The sequence below is a fragment of the Corvus cornix genome, chromosome 2 (assembly GCF_000738735.6).
Source record: "Corvus cornix cornix isolate S_Up_H32 chromosome 2, ASM73873v5, whole genome shotgun sequence".
NCBI lineage: Eukaryota > Metazoa > Chordata > Aves > Passeriformes > Corvidae > Corvus > Corvus cornix.
The window spans coordinates 16029407-16051745 of NC_046333.1; the positions used below are offsets into that span (position 1 = coordinate 16029407).

At 40.6% G+C, this 22339-nt stretch overlaps 1 protein-coding gene across 1 annotated transcript in view; it reads left to right on the plus strand.

Annotated features, from left to right (window-relative positions):
* The window catches only part of MKX (mohawk homeobox), a 49636-nt gene extending 30369 nt beyond the window's left edge, over positions 1–19267 (plus strand). Inside the window, 2 exon segments of the mRNA XM_039549448.1 lie at positions 16510–16543; positions 16656–19267. Of these exon segments, the coding sequence (XP_039405382.1) occupies positions 16510–16543; positions 16656–16842 (221 nt within the window). The 3' untranslated portion in view covers positions 16843–19267.
* The last annotated feature ends 3072 nt before the right edge of the window (positions 19268–22339 follow it).

Sequence of the window (22339 nt, forward strand, 5' to 3'; positions counted from 1 at the left end):
TGCATCAGGGGCTTTCTTAATTTTGGTGTTCTAATTGAAGAGACAATTTGAAAGCATGCTAACTTTACAGAAACTAATCTATCTGACTCTGTCGGGTCTAGGCTTTATTCTTCCATCTATCCCCACACTCTGGAAACATTTTCCACTTTAAATGTGCAACAGTAACAATATCCCTCATGGACTTTGAATTGTCCTCAATACTTCCAGTGTGTGATGTGGAAACATCATTTGGGGTAGTTGATGTTGGGGAACTGACAGCAGGTTGCTTAAACGGGAGAGAATTAGGAAGAGGCATGAGGGAAGGAACGGGAGTAGGGACTATAATTTATTCATAAGTTTTTTGCCTTATTCATGGATAATTTATAACACAAAATACCCTAGACTAAGTAGTATCTTTAACTGGATGAAATTTCTATCCACATCAGAGAAATACTGCATGTCTCCTTTAAAATATAAGCTATTCCATAAATGTCACAAAACAACTGTTTCCCTTGGATAAAGCAAAATTTCAGTTTGGCATCCAATAGGTATTAACTTTCCCTCCTAAAAATAATAGGCAGAGAACTATTAAGTTTACATTTGAGGTAGGTACATTTGAAATAGAAAACACGTTTCTATCTCAGGCAGTGCTGTTATAGTTTCTGCTAGTGTGGGCTTCCACTGCAGGTGCGTGCTCTGCAGAGAGCTGAGCAATGCCCCTGTGCTTGCAGGTGGTCATGGGGTGGGATGTCTTGTAGAGCTGAGTTAGAGCCCCGTCTCCAGCAGCACCCTGAGCCCTTTGCACTGCATGTGCTGGCTCTGAGCTGCTGCAGTGAGTTGCACCAGGTTTGCCACTGACTTGGGTCTGAGTTCTGGGTAAATCCACCCTTCCCAAGCATACAGACTATTTAACAATAAATTGTCCTTTTTTTTTTTAATCACTAACATGTACAATATAAAGTCCACAAAGGTCATAGAGGTAAATTTATTTATTAAGTGGAAATACTTGGGTCCAGAAACCATTATGAATCATTTTGGTGTTTTAAGTTCAGGATGCAGGCTAAATTATTCCAAAAATAATGGTAGCCAAATGTCATTCCCTCCAAACGTTTGTGTAATATCTATTTATCTGTGGGCAGATGACTGCTATGTATAATCAGAGGCAGACTTTTGTTAAATTGAGACTAAGTAAACACAGCTGAACACAAGCAAGTTGGACTACAATTTTTTGAGTTCTGCCAGCACCATTATGACCTTGAAAATGAATGTTTTTTCAGAGCAATCTGCTTTCAATATGGGAGAAGTTTTAGTGTTTCAAATTAACAAGTGTTGATTGAAAATTTGTTCTGTTTAATTTTAATATTTTTGTCCAAATAAATGAAAAGTGTGTATTTGTCCGAAGTAGGGCATCCTTTCTGCTGCTTAGAAGGTAGGGATGTTTTGTACAGAAGTGTTTTTTGCATGTGTCTTTGAGAAAAAGAACAAAAGTTAGAGATAGAGCTGTAAACTCATCTGAAACTTCATTATATAATCAGAGAAAATTTTCCTTTTTTTTTTTTTTTGTGTTCTGTGCAAGTAAATGTAGAATTTAAGCAATAGATTTTGTGCCATTACATAGATACTGTTTTCACCATCCTTGAAAATGTAGGACCCCTGTTTATAACTTTAGCCAATTTTTCTAAAGTTTAGTATCCTTCTAAACATTTTATACAGACCATGTTTTACTCTGATACCCAAAAAGAAACAAGTCTGATTTTATTGCCAAACAGTACAATTTAAATCTCAGTTTTAGCATGTGGATTTTCTGCTTTTACAGTACCAGTCATTAGAACAGAGAACATTTTGCTCCCTTGATTTTAAAGGTCACGGCACTTGGAGCTCAGAGAGGCTTTGGAGAGAATTGAGTAAGGAGTCCTGATCAAAAATTTTGTCTTTCAGTAATTACAGCAAGTGAGTGTCATCCCTTGCCAATATCAGTGTTTCAAGGCACTTCTTTCAAAGGGATCTTTTTTTTTTCCATTTTAAGTGCTGTATAGAAACCAGCTTACTAAACTCAGGGGTAGGATATGTGCACACAATTGTGGCCAGGGGAAACTTCCCCAAAGTCTTTGTGCTTCGTATTCACAAGTCATACTTCCCAGTCTGCCTCTTTGGGGGGCAGCAATTACCAATTTCTACCCAAATCTTACAGAACAAGAGTTTAATGCCAGCAGTTGAACACACACAGCACCTCATATTTGATGGGTTGCTACAGTGTGACTTTGGCTTTGCAAGCCAAGTGCCTTCCCAATGGGTAGTCTTGAATGTTTCTTGAAAGAACTGCAGCAAAGTCTCTTCTTGCTTTTCTCATCCCCTGTCATAGCAGAGAAAGAAAAATGAGGATCCAGTTGGAAATGGGGAGGAAGTGGAAAAAGACAGATATGATAGAAAAGAAGACAACACGATTGAGAAGCAATTTTGATTGAGAATTGCAATCACTGGATATGGCTGAACATTCCTATATGTTCCTATACTTTGTTCTCTCTACTGAAATGCAGATTTCACAAATGAAGCAGAGGGTGTTTCACCCAGGCCTATCTGAGTAATGTGGCTTCCTAACATTAACCAAAATCAAATGGAAAAGTCCTTGATGCCAGGGCTTTTAGACACTTTGTTGTTTCTTGTAGGCAGTTCCTCCTTGGAATCTGAGGGTACAGATACTCACATTGTCAGTGTCCTGGTTTGTATTCTGGAATTTCTGCTTCAGCACAAAGGCTAATGAGTCTTATAAAAACAAAAATAAAGGAATGGGGCAGGTGTCATCTAAGCCCCAAATTGGGCCTCTGGGTGTTTGAAGGGTGCAAGGCTCATGTTAAAACAGCTTGAGGCAGCCAGCTGTGTTTGAGGTGTGAGAGGAAGGGAGAGTGTCTCTGCAGATGGGGCTTTGGGTGGTCAGCAGCCTTCAGGGTGCTTTGAGCAGCTCTCAGGATGCTCCTACCTGAGTCAGTAGTTGCCTAGGAAGTGCTGTCCAGAGAGTATTTTAAAAAGATTTGCTGAACCTGGAGTTGCAGTTGGGGGTGATGGTGTCTGCCAACACTAGCCAAGCCCTGCCTGAGAGCTGGATGAGCCCCTCCCAGTGGTGCTCAGCGGGGCTGGTTTTGCCAACACCTTACAAGTTTGTCTGAAGTAACATGACGGTGCCACCCAGCTAGGGTGGTGTTTGTGCATCCTGATGAAACCTGTACTTTCAAATACAGCTGGTGGTGCAATGTCTGTTTGCTCATTGCTGGAGAAGGATGGTGGGCAGGAATGCAGGCAGCTGTCCACACATGGGATTTGCTGTGTCTGCTTTGCAGGCCCTCTGCAGATCCCCATAAACTTCACAGACTGTGATGTATACGCAATCGTTCTATGGTAAAGCTTTGGCTCACGGGCAAAAATAAAAAATTCTTGTGAAATGAAAGAAAAAGCCTTTGTTGTTATAGAAGTGGAAACAGAAATACTACTAATAATAGCAGCAAGTTAATTAGAAAACATGAAACAGTTCACAGAGCTTAGAGAGTTTGTGTTGTAGCTGCCTGGCTTGCTTGGCTGCTAAGAGTCTTCCCCTTATCCTCCATCCAAAAGCTCAAAGCTTAGAGTTGAACTGTGTTGGAGGGATCAAAGGATCTCTCTTTCTTTCACCATAGTTATTTTCTGAAAAATGTGGATGTTCTTTATGTCTGGAACCGTGGCTTCCTGTCTTACTGATTTTCTCTATAGAAGTGGAAATTCAGGATCTTAATTCTTAAAAAGCAGGTGAGAATGCGAGGGTATCTGTACAAATATATGATTGTTGCAGATGCTTAGGAAAACATCTAAGTAGGTCAGGGAAGACCCATATAAAAATTCCATAAGTGTGAATTACTCTGAGATAAAATTAATTAAATTGCTCCTTGAACAAGAAGTTCACAGTGATTTCCAACTGCATCTGTGTAAGGAATTGCTTTGTAAGAATGCAGGTATTTTCCAAATTTTTATTCACATATATCTATAGCTCAGTTTCCCATTGCAAACCTTGTTGGGTGAAGGGTTGTTTGGTTTTTTTTTTAATGGTAACATGAGGGAAGACCAGTGATTTATACATGCTAATAAAGCTTCTGAGCTGGTTTTGACCTATAGAGCTTCCAAATTAATCAAAAGTCATATTTTTTGAAGTATGTCAGTTGATTTAACCATAGATACCATGTGGCTTTGCCATAAATATGTATGTGTTTTATGTCTGATGCAGCAAACAGTTGCAGGAGAGAATTCCCCAGCAGAAATCTCCTGGCTTCCAGGAAAACATGTATGAGCTAATGTAAAACAAATACATAGTAAAGATGACATTATTGCTTTCTGCACCTGTCTTACATATTTTTGAAGCACATTATCTCTGCAGCAACCTGACATTTTTAAACAATATTTGCCCTATTTGAGGGGAAAATGTTACTAGGGGCTATTTTGGATACCACTGTCTTTCATCTTGGAAGCTGATAGCCAGCAATTCAATTAGGTTTTAGAGGAGGGAATTGGCTTTAACTGCTTTTAGATCACATCCACTTGTCAATGTGTTGGTGCCTTTTTGGGAGAAATATATTTAATACCTATGGATAGTACATCTTTCCTTTGGTAATAATACGCTGTGTGCCAATAATTCATAATTTTATTCATACAAAGGGAATGGATTACTTTTTATCACTCATTATTTAAAAGATATGTATTATTACTGTCACAATTATTATTACTACTATTTTAGTCCAGTCTCTATTTAGGTACAGCTTCCAGTGGCTAGTGTAGCTTTTTCAGGTGAGAACTGTTGGCAGTGATCTCAGAGAATCAGCATCTTCACTCAAGAGAAACTAGCCTGAGCATACTGCCTGTAGTTCAAAAACTCTGTTTGAAAGCAAATCTGTTTGCCTTGAAATAAAGTGGCTTAGGGTCCTCCACAGCTCAGCAATTGCGTCTTTGCGAGCTGCTCTTCCTGAGATGAATGGCAAAGGGTTTGAATGAGCCTCGTTGTTATGCAGCGTGTCCTGCAGTTAGAGGAGCCAAGCAGAACAGAACTAATCTCTGCAGCACCATGGAGCGAGCTTTATAAAGGCTCTAAAATTCATGCAACTGTGCTATACCAAGAAGAGCAGGCAGTACGTCAAGGTCGGGATGAGCTGGTAAGCCCTGTCTCTCAGCAGCAATGTTTGTTGCAATGCAGGTCCATTCTTGTGGCGCAGCGTTGCTGTCACGGCTCAGGCAGTGCTCTCTGCCACGTGGATACTCAGTGCCCTGCTACGTGGTGCTCATTTACTCAGCCTGCCTTAGCAGCTGAGGCCCGGAGTGCAGGGAAATCTGAATCCAGTCCCTGTCTTGTTATCAGTTGACGATGCTTCCCTGCTGGTTTCTTGAAAATCACTGTCTCCAAAAGCAGCAGTGTGTGTTGAAAAACAAACCCCTTCACATTCAGGCTCTTCAGGTTTGGGAACAGAGCCAACATTCTTGAAGAATGATTTAGTGGCCAATAAACATCTGCAAAGTCTGTAAGACTGTCAGAAACAGTAACATTGAAAGTAAAGATCATATCAGTAGCAATTCCCCTATCCTGACAAGGCATTCAGTGCAAATATTTGTTCAGTCATCCTTGCTCTCATTCCTGTTATCACAGACTGTTTCATACCTTTTGCCAGAGAAGCAATTCCTCCTTCTTCCACAAAGCTGTTCACATCCAAGGCCTTTGCAATGTTAAGTGCTGGCCTACTACTGTTTCAGACCTCCCACATGTGCTCCTTCAGAGTGCAGGAGCCTCATCTGTCTTAGGCAAAGACTCTGCTGTGAAGGGCGCTTACAACTTTCAGTTAGTGAGCATCTGCAGTGTTCAGGTTTAGCTGCTCCTTGAGAATTCAAGCACAGTCTGGCTGATTCATTACACTGCATCATTCTCCATGATATCCCGCATAGGCTTTCAGCTCTTCTAAGTATGATTCTTCTGCAGAGTTACTGGAATTGCACTGCACTGGGACTCAAACCATTTTGAACACAACATGATGTTTGGAGTAGAAGGAGGTGTTTCTGCTTCTTCAAAAGCTCTTGGCAAATAGGTACATCTTCCTGAATAACTCTGGGCATGCAGTTCTGCTCCAAGAGCCTTCTGCCTTTTGGTGCACTGCCTCTCACTCACTCGGTGAATAGGAAAACTGAAAACACAACCCTTCTTGAGATACCTCCCAATTTACTAGAATCTCTGAGGGCCTGTTTAAAAGCTGCCAGGGAATATTTAGGTTTCGGAAGAAATCCCATAATGGAAATAATAACAGTGCAAGTTGTGGTGAGCAGGAGCATGAAGACTGCAATAGGTTTACAAGGTAAAGCAGAGGAAACAGAACTGAAGAGTTGACTCAAAAATAATGTTATCAAACACTAAAATCACTTTTGTGCAGCTGGAGATGAGAATAATCCACAGGCAGCTCTTTTTCATGCAGCTCAATCAGCAACTTCTTTCTGTGGTTATTCTGCATATGGTCAGGGAGGTGTGTGATGACAGCTTTCTATGTATGTTGTGATAATTCCTCAGGATGCTGAATAAAGGGGTTCCCATCACATTTCAAGCTAGATGAGGAAAGAGATACTTTTCTGACACATGTAACCTGGCCTGGTTGGAAAGATGCCTCAAAACCCATCTTATATCCTCATTGGGTGCTCAGTGCTGGTTCTGTACCACCAAAGCCATAGCATGAACACATCTGACCCCCTCTGAGGACAGGATGATTGATTTCATGATGTGCTGTTCAGTGCAACTTGATACATTCTATCTGGCCCATTTCAAACTTTAATGAAGGTGTTTCCATAAGACATCTGTAGGATTTCACAAATGGATAAGTAAGGCACCAAACAATTACAATTTAAATTAATTTTAGATACGTAAGACCTTGTGGATGCTCATGATTTCATGGCTTTTTATGCATGTAAAGCAGCATAAAAACCTCATTTAACCTCCTTTGCACCTGTGAGTGCTCAGCACTGCTGAAGTTGAAAGCTCAGGCTCTCAAGTCAGAGTCTAGAGACCGAAGAATGTACTGTGGCACTGTACTGTGAAAAGGTCAGTTAGAATGACTTATTGAGCCCCACACAAACCTGTAGCACAAGCAGAGAGACTGTCAGTCACTAACGTGATTTACTTAATGTGCTACGTCCACCTGACTGTCTTTTCTCTTCTTGTGTCCTCTTCCGGCAACAGCGTCAGAGCTGCTGTGTCATGGCACCGAGGTTGTGCAGGGAAAGGTGTCACCAACTGCTCCAGGTTCAGCCCTGGCACAGCTTCATCATGTCCCTTCAGGAAGTGGTGACCACAGAAAATACCATGTGTGATTGTACTGCTGTATCTCATAGTATACTTAGTGTGAAGGCAGATTGCTTAGCCATTCCCATTTTTATACAAACATAATTTAGAAGCAGATACAGGTAGGTATATATTTGAAAATATCTGTATCTCCCTGGAGATATAAACAATGTTTTAAATTTCACATGTAATCCCTGGATTTGCAGGATCTGTTGTGCAACAGTTGTCTGGGTTACCATGAGGGTCTTTTGCAGCTTACAGTCATTTTTATGGCTGTTTGATTGCTGGAGCCCTGATGATGCACTTTTCTTACAAGCTGCTTGAATTTGTGTGCTTATGATCTCACAGAGCACGGTAAGTTTGGGACACTACTTAGGTATCTGGGGTTTAGTATTTGCACAGGTGTCAGGGTGGTTAAGGTTGGATATTAGGAAAAGGTTCTTCACCCAGAGGGTGGCTGAGCACTGGAACAGGCTCCCCAGGGAAGCGGTCACAGCACCAAGCCTGCTGAAGTTCCAGAAGCATTTGGACAATGCTCTCAGGCTCATGGTGCAGTTCTTGGGGCTGCCTGTTCAGGGCCAGGAGTTGAACTTTGATGATCCTTGTGGATGCAGCTCAGGGTATTCTATGATTCTGTGGGAAGTTTTGTGCACATTTCAGTACCCCATGCAGTGGATGGAAGAAAGTGGATGTTTAAAGAGACCATATTTGTTAGTTCTTTATCTTACAGGCAAGGGAAAGAAACTGGATTTTGTCTCTCAGATAGACTTACCCATTCTTTACTCCATGCTTCTGGCTAAACATGCCATGGAAATCAGTTCTGACATTCACTAAGAAGTTCCTCCACTTGCCTGAAAATACAGCACCTTATAATTTAAATTTTCGTTGTACAGCATATGCCATGTCTGAGCCTGCTTGGCTCCCAGGAGCAGGAGAGGAGCTGGCTCCTGCAAGTGGGGCCACAGGAATGGGTGGCATGTTCCTCTATATTCTGCAAGAGGCTTCTGAAAATATCCTGTGTGCATGCATTCATATCATAACATTACACTGCATATATAGGGTCTGCTCCCAAACCCACAGCCAACTAGCATAACAAAATCAGATTTTACTGCTGTCGTGTCAGCCTAGGGTTGAAATACGGCTTTGAAATCCTCCCTTTCACCCTGCTTTTTTAATGAAAAACAATCGTGCTGGAGTGTAGTAGTGCTTACCCTGGCTGCATTTGACTTCAGCTTTTTATTTTTAAAGCCTTATTTTAGTCTTTAAGAGCTCCCAATTAAACTCTTTAGATCCAGAGTGAAAGACTGAACGTGCCTGCCTGCACAACAGCAACTTTCCTGGGTGGGAAAAGGATATTTTTGTATTAAAAATAAAGAAAATTGACATAGTGGTATGTTTTCTCCCTTCATATTACTTACTCTTCTTTTTCCTGGTGAATCTTCATTTTCCATTTTGTCATTTTCTTTTTTTGTAACATCTCCCATACTCTTTATTTATTTTTTCTCTTCCCCTTCTCCTTTCTCCTCTTTTCTTTATTTCAGCCTCCCCCTTACCTGCTGCCTAACATGGTTTTCAGTGTTAACCTCTAATGGTTTGCAACAGAAGGGCAAACCACTTCATCTGATGAGTCAGCACAGAACGTGTTGTAAATCCCTTCCCAAATAACACACACACACACACAAAAAAAAAAAAAAGAAGCCTAGGTCAGATGTTTCTTTATGCATTCTGAAATGCGTGTGGGAGACTCTCACCAAGGAATCTGACAACATTGCACAACTCAACGAGAAACATGCCAGCTCAATAAGAAGAAATTTGATTTCAGTCAGCTTTGCGGCAAACATGAAAAGAAAATAAAACCATATAAGCACCAGTTTGTTAACAGCTCACCTCAGTGCTCACAGCCCCAGCTCCCATTTTAGGCTCTGCTAAGTTCTGGCTAAGAAAACAAGACTCACACAGTGCCCTGAATCTCACCAAGGAGAACACACTGTCAATGGTCAGGGGAAATTTAGAGTCAGCTGTGACTGAACAGTGAAGCGATTTACACCAGGTTTTTATCTATTTTGCTAACTCATGAATTCTTACATTCATGTGCATAGTTCAAGACTGTAAGACCATTTGCACCATGCCTACTATTATGTGGGGCTTTCAGTGCACTTATTAATGCAAATATTAATATAGACTTGCAAACTCAAGTTCTCTTTTACGATTTATAAAATATACCTATCACAGTCTCTGTGGGCTTGTACACTCATTTTATAAAAATCACATGTATTAAAATGTAATTAGATGCCTACTCCCACTGCATCAGGCTCCAGGCTGCATGAGGTAAAAACGTCTTCAGGTTCTCAGGTATTCAGGAAATAACTTGAGTGATAGCAGTCCTTCACACTTAAAGCTTATATGTGAAGTTTGATGCAAGAAACAAATTGCAGTGAAGTGTTTTCACAGAAAAGGTTTGGTCTAGGGCATGATGGCAAAGGGATGTTTCTAACACTGGCAAGACCCACTGTATGGATCTTAATAGAAGATGTCAGACCAGGGCTATAGCTGTTCCTGGAAAAAAACCCACGGGGTGAACAGGGAAAAAAAATATTCTCTCTGGCGGTCACTGTGAACATAAATTGTCATTATGCAGTTTGTTCATTGAAAGGACGTAACAGCTGATGACAGGTCAGTTGTTATACTTGGTGTCCCTGTGAAGCCAAAGAGTGAGGTAACAGAGTTGTGGGGTTGACTTCATTACAAGCTGCTCTGTAACCTCCTCCTGGAAGAAAGAGAGCAGTGGTAAAATAAAGCTTTGCTGAAAAGGAGCTTTCTCTAGAGCCTGGGCCCAGAGCTCATTCCTGCAAGTTTCTGACAGCTTCCTCCTCCCACCCAGCTAAAGGACATGGTAATAAATCTTTGTCAGTAGAAATCCAGTACGCCCCTGAGATCAGACCAGCTGAGATTGGTATCATGCAGTCTCCCAGGTCACACTGCCATGCTGTGTCTGCAGCCACAGGTCACCTGAAACTCCAACAGGGACTTTCATTCCTCCACCAAAAGGTTCTGCTGCATGAGTGCTGCCAGTCCCAACCAGATGGTTTCACACAGACCTTCCCAGTCCAGGACCTGCTTTGGGCAGGAGTGGCCTCACAAGGGACAACAGTGAAGGGATCCCATGTGGAGGTGGCCTGGGGTCAGCAGGAGATCAGCCACCGGGGGGTGTTTGGGGAATTTTTCTGTAAGAGACTCTGCGGTTTGGAGTCTCTTCCAGCATGAGCTTTCCTGTCTGCACTTCTCCGTAATTCATCCTTAATAGGTCTATTGTCCCTGAGGAGGAAACAGGGAGGATGGTGCAAAAGGAAAAGGATTTTAGGAGTTTCAGTGCTGGGTGGGATGAGTCCTGCCTGTGTGTAGAAAGCCTGTGGTAGTGTGGGTCACTGGCTGAGCAGTATCCATGTTTACAAACTCATTTGTCTGTTTACATCAGGCTCAAAACGGGAGCCTGCGAGTGTAAATATGGGATGGCCAGCTCCTGCTGCCTCCAATTAAGGTTAGAGAAGCTGAGGTTTTCTTGATGCTACAGTCTTTGCACCAAGATTAAATGACATTTTTTATAAGAGCGAAGGGCCTGGCCTGCAGCTCTGGGCTACAATTTCCCCTCCCTTGCATTGCTGAGCAGCCTGGGCTAAGCCACGTTCCCTCCCCAGATGTGGGTGAGTATTAGTGGTGTTGTGTGATTCATGGTTTACTTTGGGATCCTTTGGGGTAAAGGAGCTGTATCAATGCAGAAGAGTAAAGGAATATTAACTCAAATTAACCTAGCTTTTTCCTTGGAGAAACAGAGATCTGAAAGTCTTACGTGCCCTGAAATTGTGGTTTGGAAAATACTGGAGTCAAGGTGTGTGTAAGTATGTGACCTACAGAAATACCTCATCTCACCACTAATTTACTCACACATGTAATGTTCATTTTTCTTTTCAGCTGCCCCAGTTTATTTCCTGTTTCTCCTTCTTTTTGCTCTTCTTGCTTGTTTTGAAAATGCTGGTCAACACATGTTAAGCCAGAGTCTCCAAAACCAACAAAAGAAAGTTCAGGAGAGGCAGTGAGAGAAACAACTGAATAATGTTGCCAATTTTAAAATGAAGATAAGTTATACAGGACCTTTTATTGAACCAACAAATGTTTTATGGTGTTCACCATTTGAGGCCAGCAGTTCTTTTCTTTCTCTCCATTTTGAGCTAGACTAGAAGATGTGTAATTCATCAGGAATCTGTACATGTTTAAGTAGCTTCAAAAAGTATGACGGTCATGTGAGACTGACCTACTGTGTCTTGACTTGCATTCCCATTTTTTCCCCACTACATAATGTTCTGTACCCTTCCCTCTCTGTCTTGTTCCCTCATTCACACATTCTTTCCCCTATTGGTTTCAAGCCATCTTTGCTTTGTCAGTGTTACCTGATAACACAAAGCAGGGTTTAAGCCAGTTGCTGTGGCTCAGCTTGAGCCAGATACCACAGTGAGTGGGGGAGCAATGTGGAGGCTGCTTGGTGCCACGTAAGGGGTCAGTCTTGCCTTCGCTGTTCCCTGCAGGGCCTTGGGTGAAGTTGGTTCATCACCACACACATGATATTCTTAGGTCAGAATTCTTATATCCAGAGGATAAAATGTAATTAACATTATTTAGCACACCTCTGAAGTTGTCCAAGTATATAAAAGTTATTAGTCTGGGTGCAGTGAGCAGTAAGCATCTGAATTGTTCTGAAATATCTGGATGTGCTGCAAGCTCTGTGTAGCCAGACAGCCTTTGTGCACAGTAAATTTAGAGGTGTGTGATGCTATTGTGCAGTTTAAGGATGGTTTGCCTGCAAGAACCCTGGGGTTAATTTTCTTTGGCTGGTCCTTTCTGATAGCAGAAGAACAAAGGAAAACATTTTAAATATAAGAGAAATCCTGGAAAAATCTGTTTTTAAATGCTTCTGAAATTATCAAAATATTGCCTAGGCAGTATTTTGTCTTTGGATTTCTGAGACTCATTTCCGTCTCTACTAAAAAGGGACTGCAGGCTACCTTGCAAGAGAGTTGTTAGGATCAGCCAGTTAATATTTATGAGGAAATTTCATGGTGAAAAAAAGATGCCATGTATATTATTAATAATGTGAGTCCTGAAAAATACCATGCTAAAATACCATGTATCACAAAGCTGGTATTGTCTGGTGTCTACACTCTTGGCACTATGTCCTACAGTAAACTGTATACTGAAAACTCATACTAATGGAAAGGTATACAGGATTCCATTGGTAGGTGATTTATTGTGACTTCCTATTATAAACAAGAGGGAACAAATATCCTGCCTTGCTGGTTTCTTTGGGCAGATGTTGAGAGCAGAATGAGACATTCTTGGGTAGGCAAAAGCTGATTCTCTGGATGCTTGCAACTGGGAGCAGAATGAAGCACCAGAAAGTGAAGTATAAATGACAACCCCTAATTTTAAATGACTGAGTTTCCATTTTCACAGTGTTTAAAACTTTATGGTTACAGAGCAAATGACCACTGTTTTAAGTGATTTCCAGACCTGTAGCAAATAGGTATTTCTGATGTTTAGTATTAAATATATTTATTATACAATCTCAATATACATTAAAAGCCTACTACCATCCTTTGACAAGAAGCGTAATCCTTTCTGAGACACTACAAAACACTTTCAGCAGCAGCTTGGTTTCAATTACTAAATATGATATTGAACACTACTGTTGTTTGTTTAGCAAAATTATTTGTGCTGGCCAGTTGTATGCTGTTGAAATGTATTTATGTCTGTATGCAGCAGGGTAAACGTCATTGTTTAACCTATCAAATGAGTCTTGGGAACGATGTGGAATACAGTAATTCATCAGCGTTGGCTTTCCCTAGAGTCACTTGACACACTGATCTAAGCTTGGCAAGTCTGTAGGGGTTTAAATTTGTGTGACAGCCTGCCTTGATCCAACTACTGAAAGAGCCACACTCTTTAAGAGGAGACCAGAGGTGCTGCCACCAAAGGTGTGTGAGATTAAAGGTAACCACAGTGCTTGGAGAGAACAGCTCTGCAGCAACCTTGGTACCTCAACGCTGGTAAAGTGCTGCTTCTCATGTAGTAGAGTGGAGTGAGTCATGAGTGGAGTGCCCATCAGCACTTACTCTGGGGCTAGTCCTCAGATGAAGCTACTCAGTGAGATTCAGTATGCTCCATCATTTTTCCATTCCTTCCAACCCCATTGCCAGAGAGGTTACCCAGCCCCAGTGCCATTTCCTTATTGCCTCAGAGATGAAATCTAGGAACATGTTGTGTGATGGTCAAGAAACTGAACACTTTCCATTTTGAGAATGAAGTTCTTTGATCACTTCCATGAAGCAATCTCACGAAAATATTGCTTTTACAGTTGAAATATACCTTGCAATTCTTGTGCAGATACCTCAAATATCAAATGCTTTAATTATCAAAATCTTTAATTAGTAGTTGGGGGCAGAGCGGATAGATTACAAAAGATGAAGACAGAGCAAAATATTGGGTAAGACTCAGAATTTTGTGGGTTTTTTATACATTTGATAACATTTTGTCATCTATGTTCTTTGGCCAGTGAAGAACCAGACATGACCAGCCCGCATTTCTTCCAGGCTGAGCTAAGCCATTAAGGCTGTAGTTATGCTAGCAGTGTACTAAATCTCTCTAAATAAATATAGATATGAATCATAGACATACTGAATATCCAAAGGAGAGATATGGTCCTCTCCTCATCCAGCTCTCAGCATATCCACATGGATGATAATGCTGTCCAAGGACAAAGTGTGAGGAAGGGACCATAGAACAGAACCTATGTATTTGGCTTCACAGCAGCACTCAGGGACATTGGACTGCAGTGTTAAATAGAATGGCTGAAACCACTTCTTGGAGGAGATATCTGTTGTTTATGAATGGAGTCTGGACAAGATACAAAGATACATGACTTAGATGGCAGATTCATGGCATGTGAAGTGAACCTCACTTTTGCTTTGAGTCACATTAGGTTGGTTTGACTGGCAAGATGTCAAGGAGAGCATAAGGAAAGGTCGTTGTGTCTCTCACTGTGGTTATCCCCAACCAAAAAAATATGGTAATACTTACTTCCTTTGCTAAGAGCTGTTCAGACACGTGGGAGCTGCTTGGATGCTATGGTAATGCAAACTGGGATATGCTGTCAGAGGTTTGGTATAGGAGAAAAGGATTTTTGGCAAGGAAAAAAGGCCTGTGCTTTGAAATGATGGATTTTCAGACTTCATTGTACTAATGTGCTTTTAGAGCAGTTATTAGCAAGCGCTTTTGCAAATTGTCAGTGATGGTTTTATTGTAACCCAGTTTTGAGTTTCTTTGACATAAATTATTTGTTTGAAAAAAACATAAAATCTGAACAGAATAAGAAAATATGTGTGATTCAAGAAAAATCTTCAGCAAAGTTAAAGAATGGGCAGCTCTTTCCTCCTGGATTTTATTTTTTAGCTTTGCTACTGCTATTATATACCATGGGCAAGATGCTTTCTTTTAGAGCTGGCTAAACACCAGTAAAAAATATTTGCAAATACTCCTTCAAATAAACGCTGGAATTGGAATGTGTGTCACCATTCACACCTACTTCCCTCAGAAGTTTGTACAAGCAATTTTTTTGTTCATAGGAAATATTTTCCAACTGCAAAAGAAACTGACAAATGCTTGAGAGAGGTGTATTTATATCCAGGTTTGCTCTGGCAATGATGTTCTCTATTACTTGCCATTTCCATTTCTATACCTACTGACCTATTCAGTCCTAAACCTCTTCTTTAAAATTGTCTCTAATTAAAAAAACAATGAAGCAGGGCTGAAGAATTCTTCATAGCCAAGTATGGCATGAAGAAGGAGAATTTTTGTGTAATTCAGTACCTCTTTCTGGATCAAATGTTTCTTTTTTCCTTGGTTCCTTGTCCTCTGCATAGGCTGGACTTCCCATCTTGAATCCCATTCAAGCATTGATCTAGGAGAGCTTAAGAGATACTGATTTAAGATGTGCACTTTTGGAACAAAACTTAAACCTTGGTCACCTGTGAGCATTTATTTATAAAGCTGTTTTGCGAAAGGATGGAGGCCTGCTAGATCAAACAGTTTGACAAACAGCTGATCTCTGAAATTACAGCTGGTGTCCCTGCATTTCTTTAGTGGGACTGTGGTCTCCAGCAGTCACTTCCAAGTACTGTGCAGTGCAGCTGAGCTGAATTATTGGCTGTAGGAGACAATGGGCTGCTGGCTGTGGTGGGCAAGGTTGCTCCTAAGTGGAGGGCTACCAACGGTTATTCCACTGGAAGCTCTGTTTAAAGACAAGATCAACTTTAATAATCTGATAGAAATCTAGCAATAAGGTTGATTTGTATTTGGGAATCTGGTGTTGCAAAGATGTGCATTCCTTGAAGAGATTTATGTTGTGTTTAGACGCTTTTTGGGTCTTGTAGTCATTAGCGCTCATGCCGTTGCTGTTTCTTTGGTTGACTTGTTTTGCATAGGTATTGCATTTGGGCAGCGGCTTCTTGCTCCTCTATAATGTATTTCTGTGTCAGGATAGCAAACCCACTGAATAAAGCTTATACATTTCTGCCTGGTAAATATTTTTGGCTTCTCTGGGACGTGAGGACTTAGTGAATGAACAAATATGACTCTTGATGAGGAAGTGCAGTTTATGCCTGTGATGCAGTTTCATCTTTGAGGGCTGTTAACCAGGTGTGCTTGTTACTTGTGTCCCTCTCAGTTGCCCCTGTGACTGAGGCACTGCTTGGGCAAGGGGCGCATTAAAACTCCCACACATCATGTGTGCATGGGTGAGAGTCCTATTTTTAGTGCATACTGAAAGGCATTCACTGAAAGGCAATGAAGCTGATTTTTATTTTTAGGTTTTGCAATTACTTATGTCTTTGGTATTTATGTTTTGAAACACAGCTCTATTACCCTGCCAAATGTAGGTGAACCTTCAAGAACAGCTACACCTTCAGTGTAGCTTTCTCTAGGCAGATGCCTGCATGAAGCTTGTCCTTTGTATGTGTCAAAGCAAAGATTTTGTTTTAAATCTGGTATCAATTTTGGAATAAGCCTTGCGTTATTTTTCAATATGCCTATTCCCTGAACATGCTTGTTTTTAAAACTATTAAAATAAAATAGACTTTTTTTTTTCCTGTTTACAGAAAATCTGGAGAATGGACCAAATAAGTGTGAAAGGTGAGTAAGGGACTTCACAATTTTCCAAAATTATTGCTGTTATTACAGTTTTCCTGATACCATGTAGCTATGTAAGATGTGTGTGTAAATATTTGTTGTTGCTTGTATCTAGCGCAGCTAACAGAAAGGGATCCAGCAAAGATGAAACATACTGGAAGGAGATCAACGCAGCTATGGCCCTAACGAACCTTGCCCAGGGGAAGGATAAACTTCAGGGAACTACCAGCTGCATCATTCAGAAATCATCACATATATCAGAAGTAAAGACTGTTAAAGTGCCATTAGTTCAGCAGTTTTAAGAGATGGGTCCTCTTTCTTTTTCACATCAAATGGACATTTTCCTCACAGGATTGGTTTTCAGCAAAATCAGATTCACTGATATGAGGAAAATGTGGAAAATAGGTCCCCTTTTACAGAATGGTCAGTTAAAAAAATTAAGGTCCCTTCTGACCCAGATGTTTTCATTGTATTAAATGAAATGTTCAATTGCTTCTATAAAAGTCATGTAAATTATAAAAACCCTGTTTTTATCAAAACATTAACTTATTTTATGTTAATCAAAGTGCGCATAAGATGTTTGCATTGCTATTACAGTAAGTGCCTTGCTTTGAAAAAATAAGCTATAACGTGGGCATAGTACAACAGTGTTATGCCTCAAAATGACAATGCCATAATGCTTAAACTTTGTATATTATTCCAAGTGGGCTTAAGCAGCCGAGGGCTAAACACATTACTGCTGAAGGCCCTGGAGAGTTGTGCTTATTTGACTTGTACAAATTGATGAGTCTTAATGAAATTGTTACATCATTCTCACTCTCTTTTTTTAATCAACAGTGTTATAAAAATTGTACAGTATGTTTTGTCAAAGTGACAATAAGGTTGTTAATGCATGTTTCTTACCTGTATATGCAGTATATTAAAATACCAAAATCATTCCTTTGAAAAGTGCAATACTCTAGAACACACAAATTTAGGAAATAAGTTAGTTGTTCAGATTATTTTGAACTTATACATATGATCTCAGCTGTGTTGCTCTTTAAAAATTTCTAGTTGAGAAGGTTTTAGCCAGACTAGCTGTAAATTCAAGTTGAATTTCTATAAATTTAAAGCTTTACTAGTGATTTACTGAAGTTTTGATAGAAGTAAAATTGGTTTCTTCTTGTACAAAACTAAAACTATAATGCCATTCAGAAATGTTTCCATGGTGGAACTTATTACTTTATCGTGGTTTAAACATTTTTATTTTGTATGTACTGCATAAATGAGGACAGTTGATTGACATTTCACATTTCAGTAAGAAAAGTCTATAATATAAACTATCAAAGCCCAAACAAGAATCACAAGGGAACTGAAACATTGAAAAATCTCAGCATTTAAGGCAGGAGGGTTTTAAGAAGATACTAAACCATGTATTAAATGTCATGTCTCTAAAATTGACTGCTATTGAGTGTAATAACTATCATAAAAGCAGGTTTATTTTTAAATTTTATCTGGAGGTGTACAAGTTATTCTTAAGTCATATAACAATAGTCTAATGAAGTTTACAGTGCTTGAATAAACAGTGGCAAAGCCAAAACCAATTTATGCTGAATCAGTTACAGAAAACTGGAAAAGAGCTGATTGTTGCTAGGATTTGGATTTTTTCCTGTGGGTATCCTGTCAGGTTTTTTCCTACTTATCCCTTTCCTTGCTTCTCTTTGTGGTGAGCCATCAATGAACAAGGCAAGAGTTTAGTTCTGCTCCTGCTGAGTGTAATGGCAGAACTCCCACATCAATGGAAGCAGGACTATGCTAATGATGTAACTAACTTGCAAATAGAGGCTGTTTCAGTTGCACTAAAATAGTCAAGACACATTGCAAATATCAGCCTTGGTGTGACTTCTTAGGAAACTTCTTGATGTAACATAACGTTGTTGGTTTTATTTAGTGTACAATGAAAATTATTTGATATGAAAATATTTTGTACATATATATTTTTACTTTGTTTTCTAAATTGCTGATTTGCATTGACTTAAAGTGCCAAGCAAGAAATGTATGTTGTGACTGTATGAACAGTTGAAGTATGTTTTACTGACTTGCATCATTATATGTCTTAAGATTCTGTGACATTAATTTTTAATACTTTACTGGATTTTGGCATAATAATGTGAGTTTATAACTAATAGCAGAGAGTTAATACTTCACTTTCGTTCATACTATTATAAGTTATTCTGGTATTAAATATTTTGTGACAATAAATTCATGGTTTTGACAAACTCTTCTGTTAGAAATATTCAGTGTTTTTGTCTGTATAAGCAACAACAAAATCTGTCTTGTAAAAAGGGTACTTTTGGGGACTCCTCTGAAGTAGAACTGGAGAAGGCAAGCCATTGTATAAACAATTTGCTAATGGTTCTCCTTTCCAATGATCAAAGCACAAGAATAATCTGTAAAACATATCAAATGGGTTTTAAATTTAAGAAATACTTGGCCTAATTTCTTGTTACTGTTTCCTTTAATTTATTTTTTTTTCTACTGCTGCTTTAGAGTTTTCTGAAAACACAAGTTCTGATGAAATATGTGTGTGTCTTTTTTAAATAACAAAAGTCATGATCAGTGCTGAGCCAACAGCTAATGAAAACTCAGTAATTATTTATGATATTGGAAAAACAAACATTATTACTATTGCTCTTTGTTTCAACATATGTAACCATTTTAGTAAAATAAATAACTGCAAACAACGTTTTGCTGGTTTGAATTAAATATTCATTTATCTGTCCTTAGGCATTTGCATTTCTGGTTTCCTGTAATAGTCAGGGTTTCCCTGTACGGGGACACAAGCATGTGATAGGCAAGGACGAAACAGAAAAGTTAGTCTGATCAATACACCTCGTGGTACATAGTTGTGTGAAGTAGTTCAGCTCATCCCCAGTGAAAATAACTGCAGCAAGGTTTGAGGAATGACTACTATGTCATGATGACATGCTATGGCATGATGATAATAAATCCTCCACACTGGAGGAGTGCAGGGGGAAGCCATAGCTAATCACTGACCTGAGTCACTGGAGAAGGTCTATCAGTTGGGAAAGACTTTGGTCATTTAGGGTTTTTTGGCAGTACAGGCTACATTTACGTACATTACCCTGTGCGGATGCTCGGCTGTGGAACCTTGGTGGAGGAGATGCAATCAGCCCATCCAGAAGTTCAGTGCTCATAGTAGAGAGCCCAGTGCAAGTGGTCTGTTAACTTTTGTGCCTCCGCAAAGCTACTGCACTTGCATGGGAGGGTGATAGCTAAGATTTGGTGGGCAATCAGCACTTCAAGGTTTTATGTCCTGCTGATCTGTGATAAACATGGTGCTGCAACACCTCGGGCCATCCAACGTGTCAGTAGGGATCTGGATATTCAGCTGGTATGTGAGTTCCTGAGGGAGTATGTACAGCCTGACTTTTGCTGTTGGGAATGTGTAAAAACACCCACATCTTAATGACGCTGAGCTACTTGGCACCTACTTTGTACCCGAGTCTGACATGAAGACACCAACTCAATCTGCTCCCACCTACTCTGTCACATAATTTTCCAGAGCTGAGCACTCACAAACTCTTATAAACCACTGAGTAAGAGGAGCTCCAATTTTCACTTCAGTAGTTAGAATATACATTGGGCTCAGGATTGCAGTCTCCTCTCCTAGCACCACACAACTGCAGCAACCACTGAGCTATAGCTCTCACTTTGTAGCCTTATATCCTCCATTGGTGGCCTCATGTATAATAAATACCTGTGCCAGGTGAAGCATTCCACCAGGGAGACTGAGAGCAAGTCCCAGGACAATACATAGACCATTTTGAGTACATTTGATAACTTGGTGGCTTAAGTTTTGACAGAGTTTGGCAAAGGATGGCGGCTAGGCTTGGATACCCACACGCAAGTGCATGAAGTAGCCACTGCACTATGAGCTAGAAGGAGAAGATGGGGAAGGAGGTTGATAATACATCTGTACTGTGAAAGGAAGAATGGATTTAGCTTTGGCTACGTGAATGGCTATGTGGGCTTAAACCCGTTTCTTCATTCTCTCTTTACTCAGATTTTCATTATGTTCCCTGGCTTTGATGAACAATGTTTTTATCTACCTAAATTATCCGTCAGTGGAGATCAACAACACCAAATGTGAGATGCTATTACAGGAAGCAGCTTTGATTATAAAAATAATCATGAGCTTCTGTAATTCACTGTACTCTTAATGCTCAGAAAGTCCTTCTTTTTACTCCCTGTGTCATCCCCAGCAATAGGAGAGAGTGTGGGAATTGTTTTGCATTAGTAAAAAGGGGCCCTGCACCAGGGAAAGGACTTGGTGGCTGCCCTGGATGCTCACAGTGAGTGGTGAATGAGAAATCACTGGCATGAGAAATTACTCAGGCCCAGTCAGGGAGCATGCAGGTGGGGCACAATTCACCCTGCCTACTAAGGCACTGCCAAGTAGTGGGACTGCAGCCACCAAGCTCAGATCCTCCTTCAGGAATCCTTCCAGAGGCTTTCAGGTTCCATCATGCCTCTGTATCTTTCAGTCTTGCAGAAGTCCTGGGCCATATTCCCCACATGGCTTCTAAGTGCTGGAGAATATGACTGTATCTGCTGGTGACTCCCCTGTGTGGGGTTGAAGATGAGAGTATGTGCAGCTGTTTCTATCATGTTTGACTTTCACAGAATCACAGAATCACAGAATCACAGAGTAAGTTAAGTTGGGAGGGACCCACAAGGATTGAGTCCAGGTCCCATCCCTGCACAGCACCATTCCCAAGAATCACACCATGTGCCCGAAAGCATTGTCCAAACACTTCTTGAACTCTGTCAGACTTCATGCTGTGACCAAATGATTATGTTGTCTTTCAGGTGTTTTTCAATACCTCCCAGAATGATCTCCCTAACTTTATCGGGCACTGAAGTGAGACTGACAGGCCTGTAGTTTCCGGGGTCCTCCTCCTAGCTCTTCTTGAAAACTGGGACAATGTTCACCAGCTTCCAATCAGCTGGGACCTCTCCAGATTCCCAAGACTGCTCAAACATCATCTAGAGAAGTTTTGCAGTGACACCAGCCAGCTCTTTCAGGATTCTTGGATGAATCCCATCAGATTCCATAGATTTGTAGGGATCCAGCTGGAGAAGCAAAACCGGCACAGTTTTGGGGTTGACTGGGAATTGATAATTCTTGCAATCAGGGTCCTCCAGCTCAGGGCACTGAGACCCCCTTGGCCCACCATCTGTGTTGAAGATAGAAGCAAAGAATGCATTAAACACCTCTGCCTTTTCCATGTCCCTCCCTGTTTGTGAGGTGAACATCCTCATCCTGTAATGGGCCATTGTTGGTTTTGCACTGTCTGTTACCATTAATATATTTGCAAAAATCTTTTTAGTGTCCCTCACAGTTCTGGCCAGATTCAATGGTTTTCTCACACAAACCAACTTTTCTTGCTGTGAAACCTCATGTTCTTCTATGAAACCTTCAAGAAAAATGTGCTTCCATTCAGTCCCTCGTGTGACCACACTTTCTTAAACCTGAGCCAGGTACTTGCAGGAAAATAGAGCCTGGAGTTGGCACAGACTGAGAATACCAGATTCTCCAGTGTTCCACAACCAGCTCTGAATTTCAGTGGGCACAAGTTCAGTGGTCACAGTGACAGCTTTAAGCATGACAGCTCCCTGTTCTCATTCCTGTGCTACTATGAACAATCTGTGAGACTCTTAGGGAATCAGAAAGAACCTCAGAGGGTTTCAGGATCCTAACCTAACAAATCAAAGCACTTCTGAAGGTCCAAGGGC